This window comes from Gallinula chloropus, assembly GCF_964237585.1.
Source record: "Gallinula chloropus genome assembly, chromosome: 2".
Taxonomy (NCBI): domain Eukaryota; kingdom Metazoa; phylum Chordata; class Aves; order Gruiformes; family Rallidae; genus Gallinula; species Gallinula chloropus.
In genome coordinates, this window is record NC_140086.1 from 90,232,118 (window position 1) to 90,251,195 (window position 19,078).

Consider the following 19,078-nt stretch of genomic DNA (forward strand, 5'->3'; position numbering starts at 1 on the left):
TCCAAGAAAAGTATCTCAACCTCTTTGCTTGGTTAAAGTAAGCCTGTAGCTTGCATCTCTCTGCTTCCAAACTAGGCAGGCTGTGCTTGGACAGAACATAGGTGGTGGTCTTCTCTCCCGGTTGCTGACAAGGAAAATAATTTAAAATTCATTCCCACGTCAAAACCGGCAAGGCACCTCGAAAGTCAGCAGGAGCATCCACCTAAAGACATACAGAGAAAATGCCCGCCCCCATCTTCAGACACTTCACAAATCTCGTAACTGCTTTTCACACCTTGCTCACTCTGTAAGCTGCTGCACCCAAGGACCCTTCTCAGGACCCTGATTTCCAGTAAACGGGCTGCCCGGTGAACTTGACTCCTATTCTTAACTTTGCTATTTTAGTTCACTTGTCATCCTCCTTTTCACCCTTCCCCAGCTTTTCTCACTTGAAAGCACTCTGGAAACTAGAGTGATATGTAACCACGACCTCCAGCTCCAGCCACCAGTCCGGCAAGTGGTGGGTCAGAGGGTCCCTGACCACTGGGCTGAGTGTGGCTGCCTGATCCAGATTTAAACAAGTGCTCTTCCCAAAGGAAGTGAGATGGAGCGAGGTGGGCAATGTGGTGAGGATGAGAAGGGATGTGTTTCATACACATGGTGATGTGCACACTGGGGCAGGGGTAGAGCCCTCAGGTGCATGGCAGCACCAGATCCCCAGCTGCTGGGCTCTGCTGCATCATCCATGGTCCAAGAAACCAACAGCCAAGTGCAACCTCCACGTTTTCCCTTTTTCTACTAACTGTAGCTAGTATCACAGACGTTTTTGTAAGAAAAATAGCAAACAAACAACCTTACCTTTTGACCTTTCCCTGTACTTTTGGCTTAAGAACACAGTTCCCCAAACGCTTAGCCAGCAGCACTGCCCAGGTTCACAGGGCAGAACCCTGCGCACGACGTTTGCCCCACCACTGAAAACAACGCGTACAAATCAAGTTGGTAAGGAATAAGGACTTTATTCTAAGATGTGAGCTGAAGCCATGGGCATATGAAGCAACGATCAGTAGAAAAAAAAAGTTAAAAACACATCAAGTATTTTGTACTGTACCAGTTCAGCAAAAAATAACCCATTTGGTAAAATGTGTGCAACAGGCAAAAAAGCATATGCAGAAGCTCTGAAGGCCACCGAGAGCAGTGCTTAATGTCTGAGAAAGAGGCCGCCCCTATGAAAATCTTTAAGCCAGAAAAAACACGTCAGGTACCAAAGAACATGGAAAAGAACAGAAGAAGAAGATCCATTAATCGTGTTTGGCACTGTGGAGAAGGAGAAGGATAATATATCCTAAAAGAGTATGCATCTTTAAGATGTATAAAGTCAAAGTCCCTAGAACACAGGTCTGCTGCCAGACCAAGTATGGGTTTTTCTTCCTCATTTAGAAAGTCAAGTGCAGTATGTCTGCTAAGCACAGGGAGGTTTGTGTTCTGGAGTTAAAGCTACCAAGATCTCACGGTCCGCTCGCCAGTGAGGAAACTTCACTGGCATGCGTAGTCAACAGACCTCCTCTCTTCGTCTTTATAAGGGCACCCTATCACTGAAAGCTGCAACTTGCATCAAATTCTACTTCTGCAAAGTTTCTGAAAACAAACATTAAAGCAGGTATTTCTGTGACTGTCTTAATACGGTGGGGGGGGGGGGCAAATGCTGCTCTCTCTGAACTCTCCCTTCACACTCATTGCAGCACCACTGGAAGGAAGCTGCAAGGGCAGAGCTGGCTCATGTGTGTGGCATCAAAAAAGGGCTAGCAGATGGTGGTTATTTTAGCCTGGCTCATGCATGTGGCATCAAAAAAGGGCTAGCAGGACCAGTTCTGTGGTATTTTCAAGGTCTGCCAACTTAATTCTAATGCACATATATATATACACACACATATATATACATATATAAAATGCATAGTAGCTTTCAGTTATAAGAAAAATGTGATTTATTTTAAAACTTGCTCTTTGGGACTCTAGAATTTTAGTGGTTAATCCACAGGTAATAGGAGCCGAATGGTCACTTTTCTTACCATGGTACGAGCATCACCTTAGGAACAGCTATTATGGGGGCTAATCCAGTAACAACAGCGGCAGCAACAAAATCGTCAGGACAAATGTCAGTCAGGCATTAAAAAAATATGTCTCTGAAGAACTGCATTGTTTTTAAAAAATACACTGAAATATTCTATACAAGAATATAGGCATCACATTTACGGATCTGAATTTATAACGAACTATTCTCAGTAAACTATCTATGTTCGCCTATCGTAGCTACAGTTTCAAATTGGGAACACCACAAATTTATGTACCTTCCCTGAGATCAGTAATCCAAAATAAATAGCCCTGCAAATGTTAACAGTGTAAACTCTGGATTTAAATCTTCGGTAAGAATCAGTCCTCAAAACCCAAGGCAGACATTAGGCAAACGTAAACACGGCAATCATTTCGTCAGTTTTGAGTTATTCTCAGCGGCAGTGGAACCTATGTGAGATGTAGCATCCAAACGTCGAAGACCCGTCATTTGTATCATACAATATGGTTGTGCTAGTTCACTTTCCTATCATTGAACCCCTGAACACATCCAGCTGTGATGTGGATCTCCCAATTGCGACCCAGATCTGCTTCTCCACACTTTACGGTGCCTTTAAAAACACTCTCTATGAGGATCTTATTCTTGAATAGAAGAGTGACGAATAGATCTGTGATAATCTTCTGGACTAGTCACAAGTTCTGGCAAGTCATAGCCTCTCAGGTGATGTCCACTGTTTTGTTGAGCAAAGTAATACAGCTGCTTGGCAAACATTGGTTCAACCTTAAGAACAGACAAAATGTTAATCAGACATGAGACAAAATTTCACGTTCCTCATCTTAGTTATTCACGGTGGTTTTAAGCTTAAAGCGAGGCAGGAGAAGCCAGTTCTGCTTACCAGAAGGGCAAAATTATTTCAGTGGTCTCACTAAAATAATTGCTGTCTTCAGCGAGGCCTTGCCTGTTCTGCTGCCGTGTGCCTTGCTAAGTCCTTACCTCCATGGCCTTCATCTAGAAGGGCATGTACCAGCGACACAAATGACCGATGCCTTCAGGTCAGACATGCCCTGGGCACTTGGTGTGTTCAGATGCACACACCAAGCGCTGAAAGCCTCTGAAGTACTCTGCGGGCTTAACTTGAAATGCTGGAGCCTTTGGGCAGACTGAGATACGTCACCAAACAACCGTGTTTGAAATTAGACTTCAGCCTAACGCTAAGGTTACTCTTGTTTCTGTTCATTCAAGCTCTGAAAAAGAATCTGTTCAACCACTAAGAGGGATCTGTATGGTTTCATGCTGCCTTCACTTCTGTCTCTTCAGAAACCACCATTCCCCCTCAGGGCTTTGGGCTCTGACTGCAAATATTTAGGTTGTGCCCTGAGAACAAACACCTGAAGCTCTCCTTACGCTTGGGGGATGGACAGGCTGGACAACTATTCTCCACAACCCTCTTCTGCTGGTCAGCCAACCCCTCCATGCTAAGACATGGGGACCATTTTGGATTAAAAGCACCCTGTCTGTGGGTCCCACCTCTGGGAAGGGAGAGAGACGGAAGAGATTGATGCCTTGGAGCAGCCCCACCAATTCCCTTTCCCTTCCTGTTGTTGGCATTCAGAGGCAGCTGAGCACCTCCCATGCAGCCATGGGAGACGGGAAGGCAGCAGGGCTAGGAAGGAGGGATGGAAAGCTGGAAACCCAAAATGGAGGTGGAAAAGAGTTGAAGCAGAGATGGTGATGGATGGAGAACTACCTCTATCCAACCACTGCATGGTTTAGGATGGATTTGTGAGCTTTCCCACCTTCCATCTCAGAGACTCTCTAAGCAGCAGTGTAGCAGTACGAAAGCTACTCAGCTAAGGTGGAGGCCACGGCTTATGACAAAAGTCTGACTAAAGCTAACGAAGGGGCTTTTTTAAAAATAGGAGTCGCTAGTTTTCCTCACAAGGATGCAGTAAGCTAAGCCCCACAACTAACGTGTGTATTATCACCTCTTTGTGGTTTTATGGTCCAATACAGCCAATTTAGAAAGTACCTGGTCTCAGTCTCCGTCATCACCCTCTCTCAGATAGCATCCCGAAACACTAGCTTTGAGTGTGCGCGAACTGTGGTCAGTCAGCCCATGAATTTGTCAGCTCCCTTAGCTCTGAAGCTGCACAGGCAGCCCCTGGGTCCCTTGAAGGGCTGAGGTCCTTAAGCTGCAGGCTGGGATTCTGGAGCACCTTCAGGTGCCATGGTTGTGAAAACACCACATCCTGCACCGGCCTGGCAGCCCAAGGAGCTGCATGACTGGGTGGGTGATAACAACATAGCCCAGCTCTTCCAGAGTACCTTTTAGCTTTAGTTGTCAAAGGGATTTGCAAGAGATCACGGATGACACACAATCTACAGAGAGGGGAATCAGCTGCTCTGCCCTCCTGAGGGCTACCAGCCAGTCCTGGGGATTCAACCCTGGTCTGGATGGCACTGTATTTTAAAGCATTTATTTCCTCTTTCACAGCCCACACAAGGTAGGAAAGCCCGACGGGCAGATTCATTTACTCCAAGGAATATATTTCTTTTAGGTAAGGCAAAAGTCCTACTTACATGGGCTGTAATTAGTTTCCTCTGCCTCTGCGGATCTGGAAATTCCTCCCCAAAGCACAGAGCGACCTGGAATCTCGGCAGCGGACGTCCATGGTGAGCAAAGGCTTGCAGCTCTGGGAAGAGAGAAAGGGACATGATGTGGGTTAACCCTGGCAGGCAGGCAAGCACCACCACTGCTGGGATGGGAGAGAAAGTTGGAAGGGCAAAAGTGAGAAAATTTGTATAAAACAAAACAAAGCAAGTGATGGAAGAAACAACCACTCACCACCAGCCAACCAATGCTCATCCAGTCCCCAGGCAACAGCAACCGCTGTCGAGCCCCTCTCCCGCCACACCCCACAGTTTTACTGCTGATCACAAGCTCATATGGTATGGAATATCCCTTTGGTCAGTTGAGGTCAGCTGTCCTGGCTGTGCCCTCTCACAACCTCTTGTCCACCCCCAGCCCACCCGCTGTGGGGGCAGAGTGAGAAACAGAGAAAGCCCTGATGCTGCACAAGCACTTAAACATCCCTGTGGTCTCAGCGCTGTTTTGATCACAGATCCAGACCATAGCACCTCGTGGGCTGCTATGAAGAGAATTAATGCTATCCCAGCCAAAAGCAGCACAGGCTGGTAAGAACGACAGTATGGATGGCTGTGCAACACATGGAGGACCCTGGAGCACAGTGGCAGAAGATGAAGTAACTCCAGGGGAGGATGAGAGAGGTCAGGAAAGAGACAAGAGGTAAGGAAAAGACAATGAGTTTGGACACCTTCCCACATATCAGCTAGTTAAAACACTGCAGTTTTTACATTTGCCTTTCCTCATGTGCACAAACCGGGCGGTATTCCAATCAGCATTTCTACTGGGCCTTGACAGCAGAAGCCCCTGGAGCAGACACTGGCAGTAGCCAGCACCCACTCAAGCAGATGCCCAACAGCAGCACTGAAACCAATGGCTTAGTAGAACCAGAGACTCAGAAGTACTGCCAGACACTGAATTCAGCCTCAGCTAGACAGAGTCATGGAGATGCTGTCATACTGGTGCCCAGTGGGAGACAGGAAGGCATGGAAAGGTGAAGGATGCACTGAGCCAGCAAAAGAGCCTGTGTTTGCTGCACTCCTCTACTCCCTTCATGAATCCACGCTCTTACATGAAAAGGTTAAATTATAATATTAGTCAGACAGTCAGACTGTGAAAGATAGTTGAGGAGGCCTTTATAAGAGACTTCAACTCAAACCAAAATCGCTATGGTGTGTTTTAGACAGTTTCCTTGCAGAAGAAAATGCAATGCCTTCATGAAAATCTGTGTTACACAAAGCACTTCTACACAGTGAATCGGTAAAGATTTCATTCTCACTAATAACCCTCTCTGCTTGATGGAAAAAGTTGAAATTAATATTAAAATCAATGTCTGGTAATGAAGCACCCCCCGCTATGCAGGGAAAAGAGAGCCTTCAAACTTGGCATGACAAATGCACCCTTTCCCAAAATACACCCTTGCCATTTCTGCTCTAACCACATGTTTTTCAGAACAAAGTGTGAATTCAGTAGCTACCAGAACAGTGTCCCAACCCTGGCTTGGGATGACTGGTCTTACTGGGAGAGTCAGTCATAAGAGTAAAACAATGGTCAGCTCACTTAAAACACAGAAGAACGCATAGTTCTCCCCAGCGTCTCCCTCAAACCCTGTTCTTCTTTTTGTTTCCTTTTCCTCCAGTTATATTTGTCCTCAGCAACTCTCCAAATCCTGAATACCTGTGGGAGAGCCACACAGTGGCCTGTGGCATAGACCTGAAGAAGAAAGCCCTTTCTTTCCCACCGGGCCTTGAAGTCAGCCCCAAAACTCTCCACACACTTTGTCTCTCTTTCCAGGCCCAAGTACCTCCTTCAACACCACAGGGCTCCCCATGTGCCTCTCCTCAAACTTTCCCCATCTCCAGCTGCTCTGGCTCTAGCTGCCCCTCCGTCTGCCTCGCCAACCCTCCTCTGGCTGCCACCCTCACAGCCGTGAAGTCTCTTCCCCCATCCTCCCGCTCTCCACCCAGCCCCATCACTGCACTTGCTGCGCAGCACTCCCCAGAGACCCCCCGCCTGGTTCCTGATTTATTGCCATTTCAGGCTTCTCAACCATACAGGCTGCTCAGCACAGTCCTTGAGGCTCTGGTGCAGTTTGCATGTCAAGGTCCAACTCCTCAAAAGAGTCCCAGCAGCCATGGTCCACAGCAGTTCTGCACCTGCTCCTGCCTCTGCTGTTCAAGACTTCCTCCCCTGCTAGTGATCCCCTGCCTCTCTTCCAAAGGAAGGCCGTTTCCTAAAGGGGGAAGCCCCATGCTTGCCTGCAGCCTGGGGCCCCACTGCATTCAATTAACATGCAGAGATGATTCGCCCGTGGCAAGTCACTTACAAACCTCACTGAGCATCAGCACTTGCAAAAACTCATTTTGCACACGCCACAGGTCACGACTTCAACCACATGCCTGGGTTGCAATGGCACTGGTGCATAAGTAATTTAGGAGGGGGAAGAAAGAACTATTGCTTGAGCTTATCTTTGGGGTTGAGTGTCTAAAAAGAGATGTCCTCTCAACCACTTGGAAGAACCCAGAGTACATCTAAAAAACCACCTGAGAGAAGGAAAAGGGATTTCCAAACCCATCATCAGAGGCAGAATTATACATCTTTAAATTAGCATGTGATTGAAGCCCAAGCCAATACCCTGACCTCAAATTCCCCTTTCTAACTGTCAATTCTCACATCCATATGAGAGAATTTCTCTCTTTCAATGCACTTCTTACTTGATGGTGCATCCAACTTGGAATATTAAGTAGACTAAAGCTGTTGGTTTGAGTTTAGGGCTTTTTTAATTTTGCAAGGTCTTACTCTCCTTAGAGACTAGTGCTGCTGTCCTGTTTTAATGGGAAAAACACACCAAACTATAGATACTTGGTTTGCCTGCAGCAGTGCCACACATTTCAAAGACGGGCAACATATTCCTGCTGCCCGAATTGTCTCCTGCAACAACCAGGTCCCTCCAGTTCCTCTGGTCAGAGCCCTCTCCTCCCTTGAGCTGCTCAAAAGGGCTGGGAAGTGGGGTTGAGGCTCTGTCCCTCTCCTCCATGAGCTGGAAGGAAAAGGACCCATTCTGAAAGCCCTTGCCCTCTCTGTGCTGATGCTTCCAACTGCCCCATGCAAAACAAGACCTTCCTACATTGCTCTAAGCAAGGAGGTGCATTACCTCTCCAGAGCAATCTGGAAACTCCAGAGCTCGTGAAACCCCTTTCACGCTTCAGTTACCTTTTAAACACTGGCACAGACTGAAATGAAGGCTTTCTACTGAAATTCATGCTGGTATTTTTATACTCTAAGCAAGATCTCAAGCTCACTCTGGGTCAGGTTGTGACCAGCATGAGTGCAGACAACAAACCTACCCAGGTCTTACACTAGCAGATCCAAGATCCGGATCCTTTTTCCTCTGCCACCCCATATGTGGAAAGACTATTTTGTTAGGTTCCTCCTTACACTTCTCAAAGAGAGGTGGTATTTGGGGTGTTACCAGCTGAGCATCATTTCTGTCCCGCCAGTTTGTGCAGAGACATTGAACATGCACAGAGAGCAGAACCTGCAGGATTATTCAGGAGTCAACTACCCCTTGACTGTGCTTGCCCACAAGAAGTGAGGGGTAACTGGTAACACGAAAAGAGCACTCCCAGAAAGCTGGTGTGGAGACTGACCAGGTGACGCTTCCAGAAACGGTATCAAAGCCATAGTGGGAATTACCTGCTAAAAACTGCTGAGTATCAAAGAGCTTGCATGTTTGGTCCCGCTCCAGCTTGTTGGGTCGGTCACTGCAGAGTGCCAGAGGTCCATCCCAGTAGATCCTGCTTTGGCAAAGTCTCTTAGCGTAGAGGCCGTCAGGTGCCATCCACAGTATTACTCCACGTTCCAGGTGGTTCAGTAGTTTTTCTATGTTCTTCCTCTGGCCGTTATCCTCTGGGTAAGGGAAGATAACTTGCTCCAGGTTGCTGCCATCGTAACTTTGGCCGTGGGATATCCTACAACCTTCAGCACTAGAAGTTGTCACCTCCTTTACCAGTATTTCACGGTAATATAAGCAGATGTGGAGCCGACAATCTACAAGGAGAAGGGGGAGAAAAAAAAAAGAAAAGAAAAGAAAAAAGAAAAAGAATGTCTGTGAATATATCAGTATGAATGTGTTACTTTGCAGACCTCTGCTAAGCCCAAGAGAGCCCAGCCTGCATGAGATTTGAGCCTTGTGGTCAGCACCACCCAGAAAACAGGCTCACATTAGCAAAATAATCAGCCAAAGTATGTAAGTACTGAAGGTTTTGGGGCACAGCAGCATTAACCTTCTTGCATTTTATTAAAAGGGCTACTGATGTGAGAATTTGGTAGGAACTAACATCCCACAGACTTCACATTTTCATTTAAAAGGAAAAGTCTGCAACACAAAAAGTTATCGTTGGTCACATTTTCCAAGTTCACGTCACAATCAAACCCACCGGCTCAGAACACTTCCTCAGATTTAATCAGGAAGTAGCTGTGTTTCTCCCCAGACTTTGCATAAAAGCCTCTGCGCTAGGGATCTAAAAACTTGCACCCAGCTGACTGAAGTGACTTCTGGCTCTAGCTCCGACAGCTAGCACCCAAAGTCCCCAGCTGTACTTCCAAATGGCCATTCAAGGCAGCCTGGCTGACCCCTAAGGACTCACCCAGCACTGGATATAGAGACAGATTTAAAAAATGCAGGCGTGTATGTACAATATATGCTTTTATATATACACATAGGCAAACCCACACGTATATATACATGCATAGAGACCCTGATTCAGGAGAAAAACCCTGCCCAAGAACCCTGCTGAGCATCATGTTATAGGCTTATCCATTATTTCTGTGAGAAGCGCATTCCTGTGCTTTTTCCCAGAGTTATTCAGAAAGCCCCCTCCTGGCATCCGGGTGTCTGCAAATGTGGCTGAAATAACTTCCCTTTTCTTTCCCAAATCCTTTTTTTCCCACCAGGAATAAAGCAGAGCAAAGCCAGATGGCACCAGCAGGAGCACAGCAACATACCCAGGTAATACCAGTGTGTGTGGGGGAAGAGGGGGCCGGGGGGGGCACCTCCCAAATAAAAAACTGAGCTAAAAGCCGCTGAGTCCCCAAAATTTCCAAACTCCCCTGGGAATGCCTGATTTGGTGGCTCAGCAAGGCAACCCAACACTAATACCATGAGCCAGCAAAGCACTTCCATTAACTTTAACTGGAGTCCCTCGATCCCTCTGAGCTGGGGCTACAAGTGCTTAAGAGGCTTCAGCCCATACACTGATTTCATTCATTAAAGAGGGCTGGGTTTTTTCCCCTTCTTTTTTTTTTTTTTTTTCATCAGAAAGGAGAGATGGTGCTGGGGCAGTTCAGAAGTGGGAGTCCCTTGTCAAGCTCCCCAGAAAGCCCGGGGAGTTACGGACCTTACCTGACAAGGCGAGGGCTTCACCAGACCTTATGCTTGGCTCAATCGGGATGCCAGGAGTCTGGGACTCAGGAGGGGCACAAGCATAAAAGGTTCCTGTCACCTGACAACCTGTTTTCACAAACAAAAGTCAGTGACAGCTGCCCAAATCCTAAAAGAAAAGCTCGGGCAGAGCTCACAGCGATGCAAAAGCAAGTTTTTTTCTGGGCCTCACCAGGAACTCTCTCTCTCTATTCCCTCCTTCTTCTTATAAAGGTGTTATTTCCCAATTTTTTCCAGGTATGCCAAGTCTACAAAACTCTCTAGATGCTACTTGGGACTGTATTTTTACTAGGGTCTGCATAAAATACTCCCTTAGCATTTCAGTATTCAGCCTAGTTCGTTATCCTTAGCTAACATGCTATCCTATTATAGAAATAAATTACAATTTTTAAGTAGACTACAGTGTTCTTAAAAGTTGCTTGCATAAGCCAATCCATTTTTTTATAAGGAATTTTACTGGAGATGGGTATTTTAATAATAATAACAAAGCTGGAATTAAGGGTGTTTAAAAAGTAGGTAAATAAAATTGTGTGTCAGGAGATTATCAGGGTTTCATTACCAGGGCTACTACTAGACTGTTCCAAGAGACGCCTACCAGCAGCAAGTGGGTTACAACACAAGTAACTCATGCTTTCCTCCGCTTCTTAATGTCAATGAAAGTCTCTGGAGGATGATGCAAGTGACTTGCAGACCGGTGCATGCTGCCTTTCCCAGCAGATGAAGCCACCACGATCAGGAGCTGGAGCAACGGGGATACAAAACACCCGCATCTCCTGGAGAAGCCTTAGAGCCCAGTGAGAAACCCAATACCAGCCACTACCAACTGCCTTCAAACCCAGCAAAGAGTCCGGACATGTGTTTAACCACTGCAGAGGACATACTTCAGGGCAGAGCTCATTCAGCTTGCTACCTAGATTCTTTATTGGGAAGCAGCTCGACTAAAAGCAAAGGGTTCTGCCTAAGAATCTCAATACACTGCCAGCGAAAGTTGCAGTGCACCGCGCATTCGCTTTTTAGCAGACCCAAAGAAACAGAAGTTCATTTCTCTTCACCAAGACCTCTAGAGAACTGTCCTCTCCGACAATGTAGCATCTGTTCTAAGAGTCCTTCCTTGCTCCCCATCCTTTCTGCCCTTCTGAACCAGCAGCTTCTCCTCATGAAGCAAAAGGCCTGTGTCCTCAGGTGAGTTATCCTGCAAGGGTCTCTGCACACAGTTCCTTTTCTCTCATGTTTTATCCCCTGCAGCGCTACCAATTTTCACAACTCAGGCTTTTTCCTAAGGATGCAGAGCTTGGGAAGCCGTGATTATTTTAGGCTCTGGTACTGCAAGATCTTTGGGGAAGGGAGCGTCCCTTTATTCTCCTTCTGCTGTACCAGCCCCAAGAGAGGCTCAATCCATGACAAGTTGTCCCATTGCCACAGCACTAAGATAAAGCAATAATTTCAGCTTCTCTATCGGGAGAGTCACGCCATTCTAACCCACAAGGCTGGAGGGAAAACTTCACTGATGTGTGCCCCAAAACATCCAAAATCAGAAAGCAAAGCTAAAGAGCACATGTTCCCTTTTGGGTTTGGTTTTTTTTTTTTTAGGGGGTTGGTTACCTTCTTATTGCTCAGGGCTTTTGAGACAGCCAAGGACTTTTGAGGGTTCACTTGCATCAACTCAGAGGACTGCATAGCCCACATGCCCCACATAAGGTGGTGGGGAAAGGAAGAGCCAGGACAAAAGCCCTTGCCACTGACAGACACTGTGGCTCTCCTTGAAGGGAGTCCAGTACTCCTCCCCGGCCACTTCTGTTAATTCTAATCAAAGCCACAATTAAGAACTCTGTAGTCCTTCTACGTGACCAACCTCAGCCAGCAAACCTGAATGGGAGTGACTTACCATTTTCACAGCCAGGTCCCTGCCAGTGGTGACTGCGAGCTGCGAAGGGGACACTGGTGCACTGGTAGGTGATGTCAGGATGCGGCTGCTCTGGAGCAAAGTCCCTCCAGTTCCTTTCATGGGGCATCATGTAGTTTGGTACCTATTTGATTTAATGAGATACTCTTTTAATTGGCAGCTGTCAAAACTAATGTTTTGTGCTCCACCAAGGTTTCCATGCTTCAGCCCTTTGATTTGCTCTGCCAAAGCCCACGGAGGTCTAAGCATTGCCCAGGCTACACCAGTGGCACTTGGCCACCGCCACCAATGAGGCTTTCAAGTGAACTTCTCACCACTGGTGTAAATAACAAAATAACAAAAGGCAGTCAAAGCATTGCTGGTTAATGTCTGCTTGGAAAGGCGAGGCTTCGCCGGGTGCTTGCATCCTGGCATCAAGAGAATGGCACAACATGAATGTCTATCAGAGTGTCTGACAGTGAAGAGCTATTACTTGGGGATAAACAACACCAAGGGAAATCAGCTGCCCTGTGGCCTTGTGTGACATTAGAAAAGTTGCTTCTTGGTTTCTCAGTTTTCATAATAAAGCTTCTTCCCAGAGAGAACTAGAGAGCTGTGCCAGCAAAGACAGACACAGCACACAGTGCAGAAATGATGCTGTTCAACACACAAGCACCAAGCGAAAGCCGTAACTGATGTCATACCTGAGATGGTAGTGAAGTGTAAGGAGATGTTATCTGAAAGGGATGGTTCATCATTAATGGTTGCTCCTCCATGCTCATCTGCTTTGCACCTAATGTTCACCAGAGGGATGAAAATAAATGATGTCAAGCACATCTTAAGGAAATCTGAAATTGGCACAGCAAAGAAAAACCCATACAACCTGCCTTTGAACAAGCAGGGGACTTAAATGCCCTATGGCACCTGTTTGGAACAGGATTTCTAGCCTTCCTTGGCAGCCAACTTCAGGAAGCAGGCTGTCCTGTTGGGCTGCCCAGCACCCCACAGAAAACCACTGCCCAGCGTGCCTTGACACCCATGCCAGGCCCTGACAAGCTTCTGGCTCCTGCAAGCCCTGCCTAGCACCAGGGACTTCCCGGAGAGCGAGCACTGCCCCCAGCCTCTGCCCAGGAGGCTGCAGGCTGGGCAGCTCTCCCTCCCTCCCTCCCAGCCCTTCCTCCTGCAGCAGCTACCCACTGTCCGGCTCAGAACACTTCTGCTCTTCCCTGAATTCAAAACCAAGATCCAGCAAGCAATTTTGTTTGGCTTTTTGTGTGTGTGCCTGTCCCTTGAGCTGCTTGCTTGGCTCCCTCTACACAGAACTGGCAGGGAGGCTCCAGCTAAAAGAGCAATTCCTCCAGCGACGCGCAGGGCGCCTGTCTGCATCTTCTGCAAGGGCTCCCTTTCAACGCTGGGACACAAGCGCCAGCAGTCCTCCCGCAGACGCAGCCTCTTAAGTCATTAGAGCAAACTGCACTCCAGCCCCGCGTTTTGGCTCCTTAAAAGACTTTAAAAGACTGCAGGGCCACTGCAGAAAAACACGCTTCAGCCCTCATATGCTCACAATGAGCCATATTCACACGCCGTTACGCAGGGAATGTGAGACACTTTACCTTTTTTAGCTCCTTCTGGCACTATTCTGTACACTTTATAGGGATCTGAGATGTCCAGCTGGCTTCTCTCCACCAGTTCTTCAAAGTCATTGCTCTTGTTCAAAGCACACCTTAATCTTGTCTTCCAGGTAGGGGGATCTGGTTTATCAATGCCCTCTCTGAACTTCCCTTTAAAAAGAGCCCAGGCCTGGAAACGTTTCGGATAATCAAAGGAACAAGGTGAAGGAGGAAAAAAAGAAGAAAAAAAAAAAAGAAGAAAAAGAAAAATCAACTACAAGGCACAAGTCTGCAGTGCTTGAAGCAGCATATATGTGTGTGCTTGAATTTACTCTCTACAGGTTTAGGCTGAGAAAAAAAGCAGCACGGTAAGACAGGAAAAACAGTTCAGCGGGCACAGAGAAAGGGAGAAAATGATCTAAGCTGGCTGTGGAAGTAGATGCGCTGCAGCCCCACAAGCATTTAGCTCCACACAGAGAAGCGCAAAAGGGCAGCGTGTCTCATCCGGCAAGCACAGGGGCCACCAGGCAGCTGGCGGCAGTGGGCACCCAGCAGAGCCAGCCTGCAGAAGCGGGCAGAGAGGCCGGGGTGGTGAGGGGCCACCCCAACAGCCTCCAGGCATCCCTCCTGCCCCAGCTGCGTCCCGCAACCCCGACCCTGGGCTGAGCCCTACCTTGAAGAGAGCAGCATCCTCCTCCCGGTTGTAGTCCTGCTTGCCAGCGTGCTTCCAGGGGATGCGGAAGATGCTCTTCTCATCGTTCTCCCACACCAGCCCCGGGTACTTGCCGCTGTCTATCTGGTCGATCAGCCACTGGCGGAGTTTCCCGTTGCCACAGCTCACCGAGTTCATCCCGCACTCGCCCGGCTCCAAGTTCATACCACTTGTGTCGGGGATCGGGTGGGGGGGTTGTGGGGTGCCTCACTGAGCCCACCTCTCTGCACACGTCCAAGCACCAGCTCTCTGCAGGGCTGTGGAGGAGGGGGAGCGGGGGCAGGATGGAGGGAGAGGAAAACCCACAGGTCAGGCACTGGCTGAAGTCCCCATGTAGTGCCCCACCAGCGGTCCCCAGTCTCCAGTGCCACACATATCACGACAAACAGCAGCTACGGCATGCAGGGGGGCCCCGGGGGGGTGCCGGGAAACACGGTACAGAGCCTCAGGAAACCAGGCACAGCCCCCCACAGCCCTCCCCAGGCACCACTCGTGCTACAGACTTTGACAGACTTCCCCCTGTCCCGACACTGTTTTGCATGAACATACACAGGTTGTCGAAATTTTCATTGCAAGTGACTTAAGCCGCAAACCCCTTGTCCTGGGCAGAGTTCAACCGGGTTTTTACCTTTACAAACAACAACCAAAAAGCAGGCGGGGGGGGAATAATTTTTTAAATTGCCTAAAGTTGTATTTTCATATGAGAGCACACAGATGTAATGCTACACACATGCACACAATGTGGAGGGCTGCACATGCAGTTATGATTTATGCAGCATCTAACTATAACATCCAAGTAGTTCCCGCAAGCTCACTGAAGACGCAGCTGAACACATGATGTCCTATACATATCTCTGCCCCTCCAACTGCTCCCGACGGGCATATATAGTAACACTCAAAGCTATACCTTGCAAATACCTAGGAGTGGGAAGGCGGCAACCTACGGAGCCTGGCACAAGGGCACAATCCCCAGGGACGCGGGAGCGCGCAGCCAGCCGCACTGAGACCGAGCTACACGTGTGCACTGGGAGCAGCGCGGCATCCGCTTCAAAGGTCCCAACATGAGGACACTGACACTGGTGATGGGGACCTGGCACCAGGCTTATCTCCCTGGTCTGAATAAGTGCTTGAATGCCCCAAAGCTTGGGTGGGTGGGTTTTACACATACACACACAGACACACACAGAGGCACACACACTCCCCCCCTGCATCTGGTAAAAACCTGATTCCTCACTCACAGTCTTCACCTCTATACACCAGGAGACTTTTGGAAACCCTTGCCAAACAGGTGCACGCTACTGCGGTCAGGCAGGCAGCTCTGCACCCCTTACACCTCTCCTCAGGCAGCAGCATCCCCCCCTCCCCAGACACTAAAACCCGGTCCCCCAGCTTCTCCCCTGTGCACGATGTGCTTGGGGGGCGAGGATCGGGGAAGCGGCTCCTTCGCGCGTGGCCCACGGATACCCCTGAAAAGACCCCCAAAAAGTCTCTCCCCCTTCCCCGCTTAGACGGAGCACGGAGCGGACCGTCCCTACCCGTTCCCGCGACACTGCCTAGGGCAGAGGGAACTGGCAGCACCGGGGTCCGGTGCGCGCCCTCACCTCCGGGAGCAGATAACGGGCCGGGTATTATTTCTTTTTCTTTAAATTTTGGGGGGAAAAAAAAAACAGAAAAGGGAAGAAAAAAAAAATTAAAAAGAAAAAAGCCAAACGTCTCGCTCAGGTGCCAACAGCACCAGGACGAGCCCAGACGAGGGAAAGCCGAGGTGCCCTCCCTGCCCACCCTACCTCCCTCCCCGCCCGTCGGGTCCCGCGGCGGGGCCGCTCTGCCCGGGGTACCAGCGGAGCGCTGCGGCAGCCCGGCGGGGCTCCGCCGCCGCTTACCTCTGTTGCGGTGCTGGGAGCGGGCAGGGGCCGCCGGCTCCCTGGGGCGTCTGCTGAGACGGGGCGGACCGCGACTGGGCCGGCGGCACCGGGAAGTTTCTTTATATGATGGAGGGCGTCGTACCCGGGCGGGGGGAGAGGCGGGCCCCGGCCCGGAGGTGGAGCCGGCAAAGGAGAGCGGGGACTTCGCGAACTGGAAAACATCTGAGTTAGTGATACATGCCCACTGCTGGTAAACACTCGCTGCGCGGGGGGGGGCGGCTGAGCAGCCGGCTCACTCTGCGTCCGCGTTGGGTTTTTTTTTTTTTTTAAATCTATACAGACAGGCACACAGACATAAATAGCGCGGGGAAACTCCTACCTATGGTAGCCAGGCGGCTTTTACTGTAATAAGACCCGCTTAGATACACCCACCAGAAACGTGCTAGACGGCGCCGGCCGGGTCCCCGAGCGCCGCGGGGAGACTGTGAGGGCGGCCGCCCACCCAGCCACCCCCGCTGCGCGCGGGGCCGGTACCACCTGCCCGCACCCCCCGCCACCCAACCGGGCTTTACCCGGGATGCCGAGTGGGATGAGAACTTTACCCCCCCCCCCCCAGAAGCGAGGCTTGGGGGTCCGGGTCTTCCCCCGGCGAGCCTGCGCCGTGCTTCTGAAGTGAGGTGTGAAATGGGGGGACAAGTTGGGGGGCGGCAGCTGCGCGGGAGTCCCGCGGGCAGCGAGCCCCGGCGGGGCGGCGGCGGCCGGAGCCGGGGTCAGCCGGCAGCCCCGGCCGGGAGCAGCTCCGGCTCCTCTGAGCTGAGGGGATGCTGCGTCGGGAAAGCCCGTCTTAAGTACCGGCAGCGGAGCCGGTAGCCCACTCCCTCGCTTGCCTGCGAAGTCCCCTGCTCTAACGTGGTGGGAGCCGGGAGGGAGGCGGTGGGTGGGCAAAGGAGCGTGGTCCGGAGTTGCATGAAAGTCTTTCTTACCGCCTTTCGGGTTTCAAACACGTGTTTCATGCCACGGCACTGACTCTTGTTGTTGTTCTGTTCTAACGTCTCCAACATGCATCCACATCCTTTCTGCTGTAACGTATCAGATCAAAAAACCAGTCATCGCGCGCGGCGCTGGCAGGCCGAGCGTGCTGAGGGTACAGGGGGAGTTTAGGATATTAATTGCAAATCTTCAACGCCATCTTCTGAAATTTAAATGTAATTATCGCCACGTTTTGAGGGAGAAGTGAGGCGCGCCGGCATTTTTAGGTACTGGGTTTGTAACACACCATCCATCCCCTAAAAAAAGAATTGGCAGCGCCCATCCGAAATCTTTTCAGTCCCAAGTTAAGGCACCTTCAAAACATTAAAATACGTCTTTGAGATGGGAAGTGGCTGTCACCATGCATCAAGATGAGCAACCCCAGCTTTACCAAAAGGCATCTAAAAAGCTTCCTAAAAAAAATCCAGTTTCAGTTCCGAGGGGAAAGACTGTGGGGTACTCAGGGTTCCAACTGCAATTCTGTAATTTCACAAAGTCTAAAGCCATCTTGAAATATGTGACTATAAAATGATCGCTCCTAATGCCTTCTTGCTTTTGCAGCTTTTAAGACAGCAAGTTCTGGCCCAGTGTGGAATATGCAGGTTGGATATGCATTAGTCCAAACCCGTCAGGGGGTGGGGGAATAAATACTCTTTCTCAAATGTTGGGGAGTATTTTGAAAGTAATGGTTGGGCTTGCCCAAAGACATCCACGTGTGGATAGAGAGGTAGATGAGTTTCACATTTGGAAATCTTTAAGAGAAGACAAAATTAATTGTAAAAACCCCAGACTGCATCTATGTAGGAAAATACCCGGCTGGGTGGCCAGTCACTGTCTTTGTGCAAGAAGAACCCTATTAGAAAACGATCTTCAGTTGCTTCAGCTTTAGAGGGGGCGCTTAAAGCCAGACCTCTACATGCACACTCAGCCTCTGCAAACAAGTCTTCTCATGAGTAAGACACGCTAATCACATTAGCTTTGTGGACTCGATTACTCAGTCTCTGGACATCAGCCACTTCATTTAAGACAGGGGGAAAAAGAATTTAGGACCACCGTTTCAGTCTGTGAAGTAGAAAACTGTGATGAATAACACAACTGTGGTGTCTGCATTAAATGCTGCGGCAGCGTGCCGGTAAACTGCTTTTTGCTTACGTGCAGAGGCGATTCCTCCCTAACCAGCCTCGCTGATGACCTGAACACTTCCAGCTCCTCAAGCCCCTTCATCTTTTTTTCGAGTGATTTCCACACCGCCGTGAGTGCCTGACCCTTCAAACCTTACCCAAAAGCCCAGTTGCCTTCGTGGAAGTTTTCTGTGTCAGTGACCGTGCTGCAGCCCTCCTGTGAGCATGCAGCTCAACCACGGCCGTCGCCACCAGGCCCCTGTTTTTTCACACTCTTAAGGTCACACTGACTAAAGACATGCCAGGAAAAGTGACTGTTTCTTCTCAACAGTCACTTTCAAGCCCTCAGCACATAGAAAGCTGGCTTCTGCTTTCACCAAACCCCTCTGAAGTCCCAGCTGACTCACCTGGGAATTGCACCCAAGGCAAGAAGAGCAAAGAGCGTCACCAGCTCAGATGGGCTGCTGGGGGGTCTCTGCAGTGGGACCCTAAGGTGGAAGGTGCAGTGCTGAGCCAAAGGGCTCTTGCCTGACCACATTTTTCCTTCGATCAGAGAGGCTGCCTTTGCTCTGCTGGGCTCAAAGACTGCCCTGCCTCCCTAAAAAAACCCCAGCAGTGAACCGAGTCTGTAACCCACAGGGACCTGTTGGAAATATTCCGGAGGCAGCATGTCTGGCAGCAGAGGCCCTCTGAGGTTTTGCCACTCGTTCATCAGGGGCTCTCCC

At 49.6% G+C, this 19,078-nt stretch overlaps 1 protein-coding gene across 1 annotated transcript; it reads right to left on the reverse strand.

Annotated features, from left to right (window-relative positions):
* Positions 1–2,683: 2,683 nt before the first annotated feature.
* IRF4 (interferon regulatory factor 4) lies at positions 2,684–16,552 on the reverse strand (the record flags this gene model as incomplete). Its single annotated transcript, XM_084279943.1, is given in 10 exon segments — positions 2,684–2,827; positions 4,628–4,740; positions 8,388–8,741; positions 10,096–10,203; positions 12,020–12,161; positions 12,721–12,809; positions 13,630–13,816; positions 14,300–14,545; positions 14,549–14,587; positions 16,222–16,552. Coding segments are annotated over 10 exon segments (1,626 nt in total). The 5' UTR covers positions 16,426–16,552.
* Between the last annotated feature and the right edge of the window lie 2,526 nt (positions 16,553–19,078).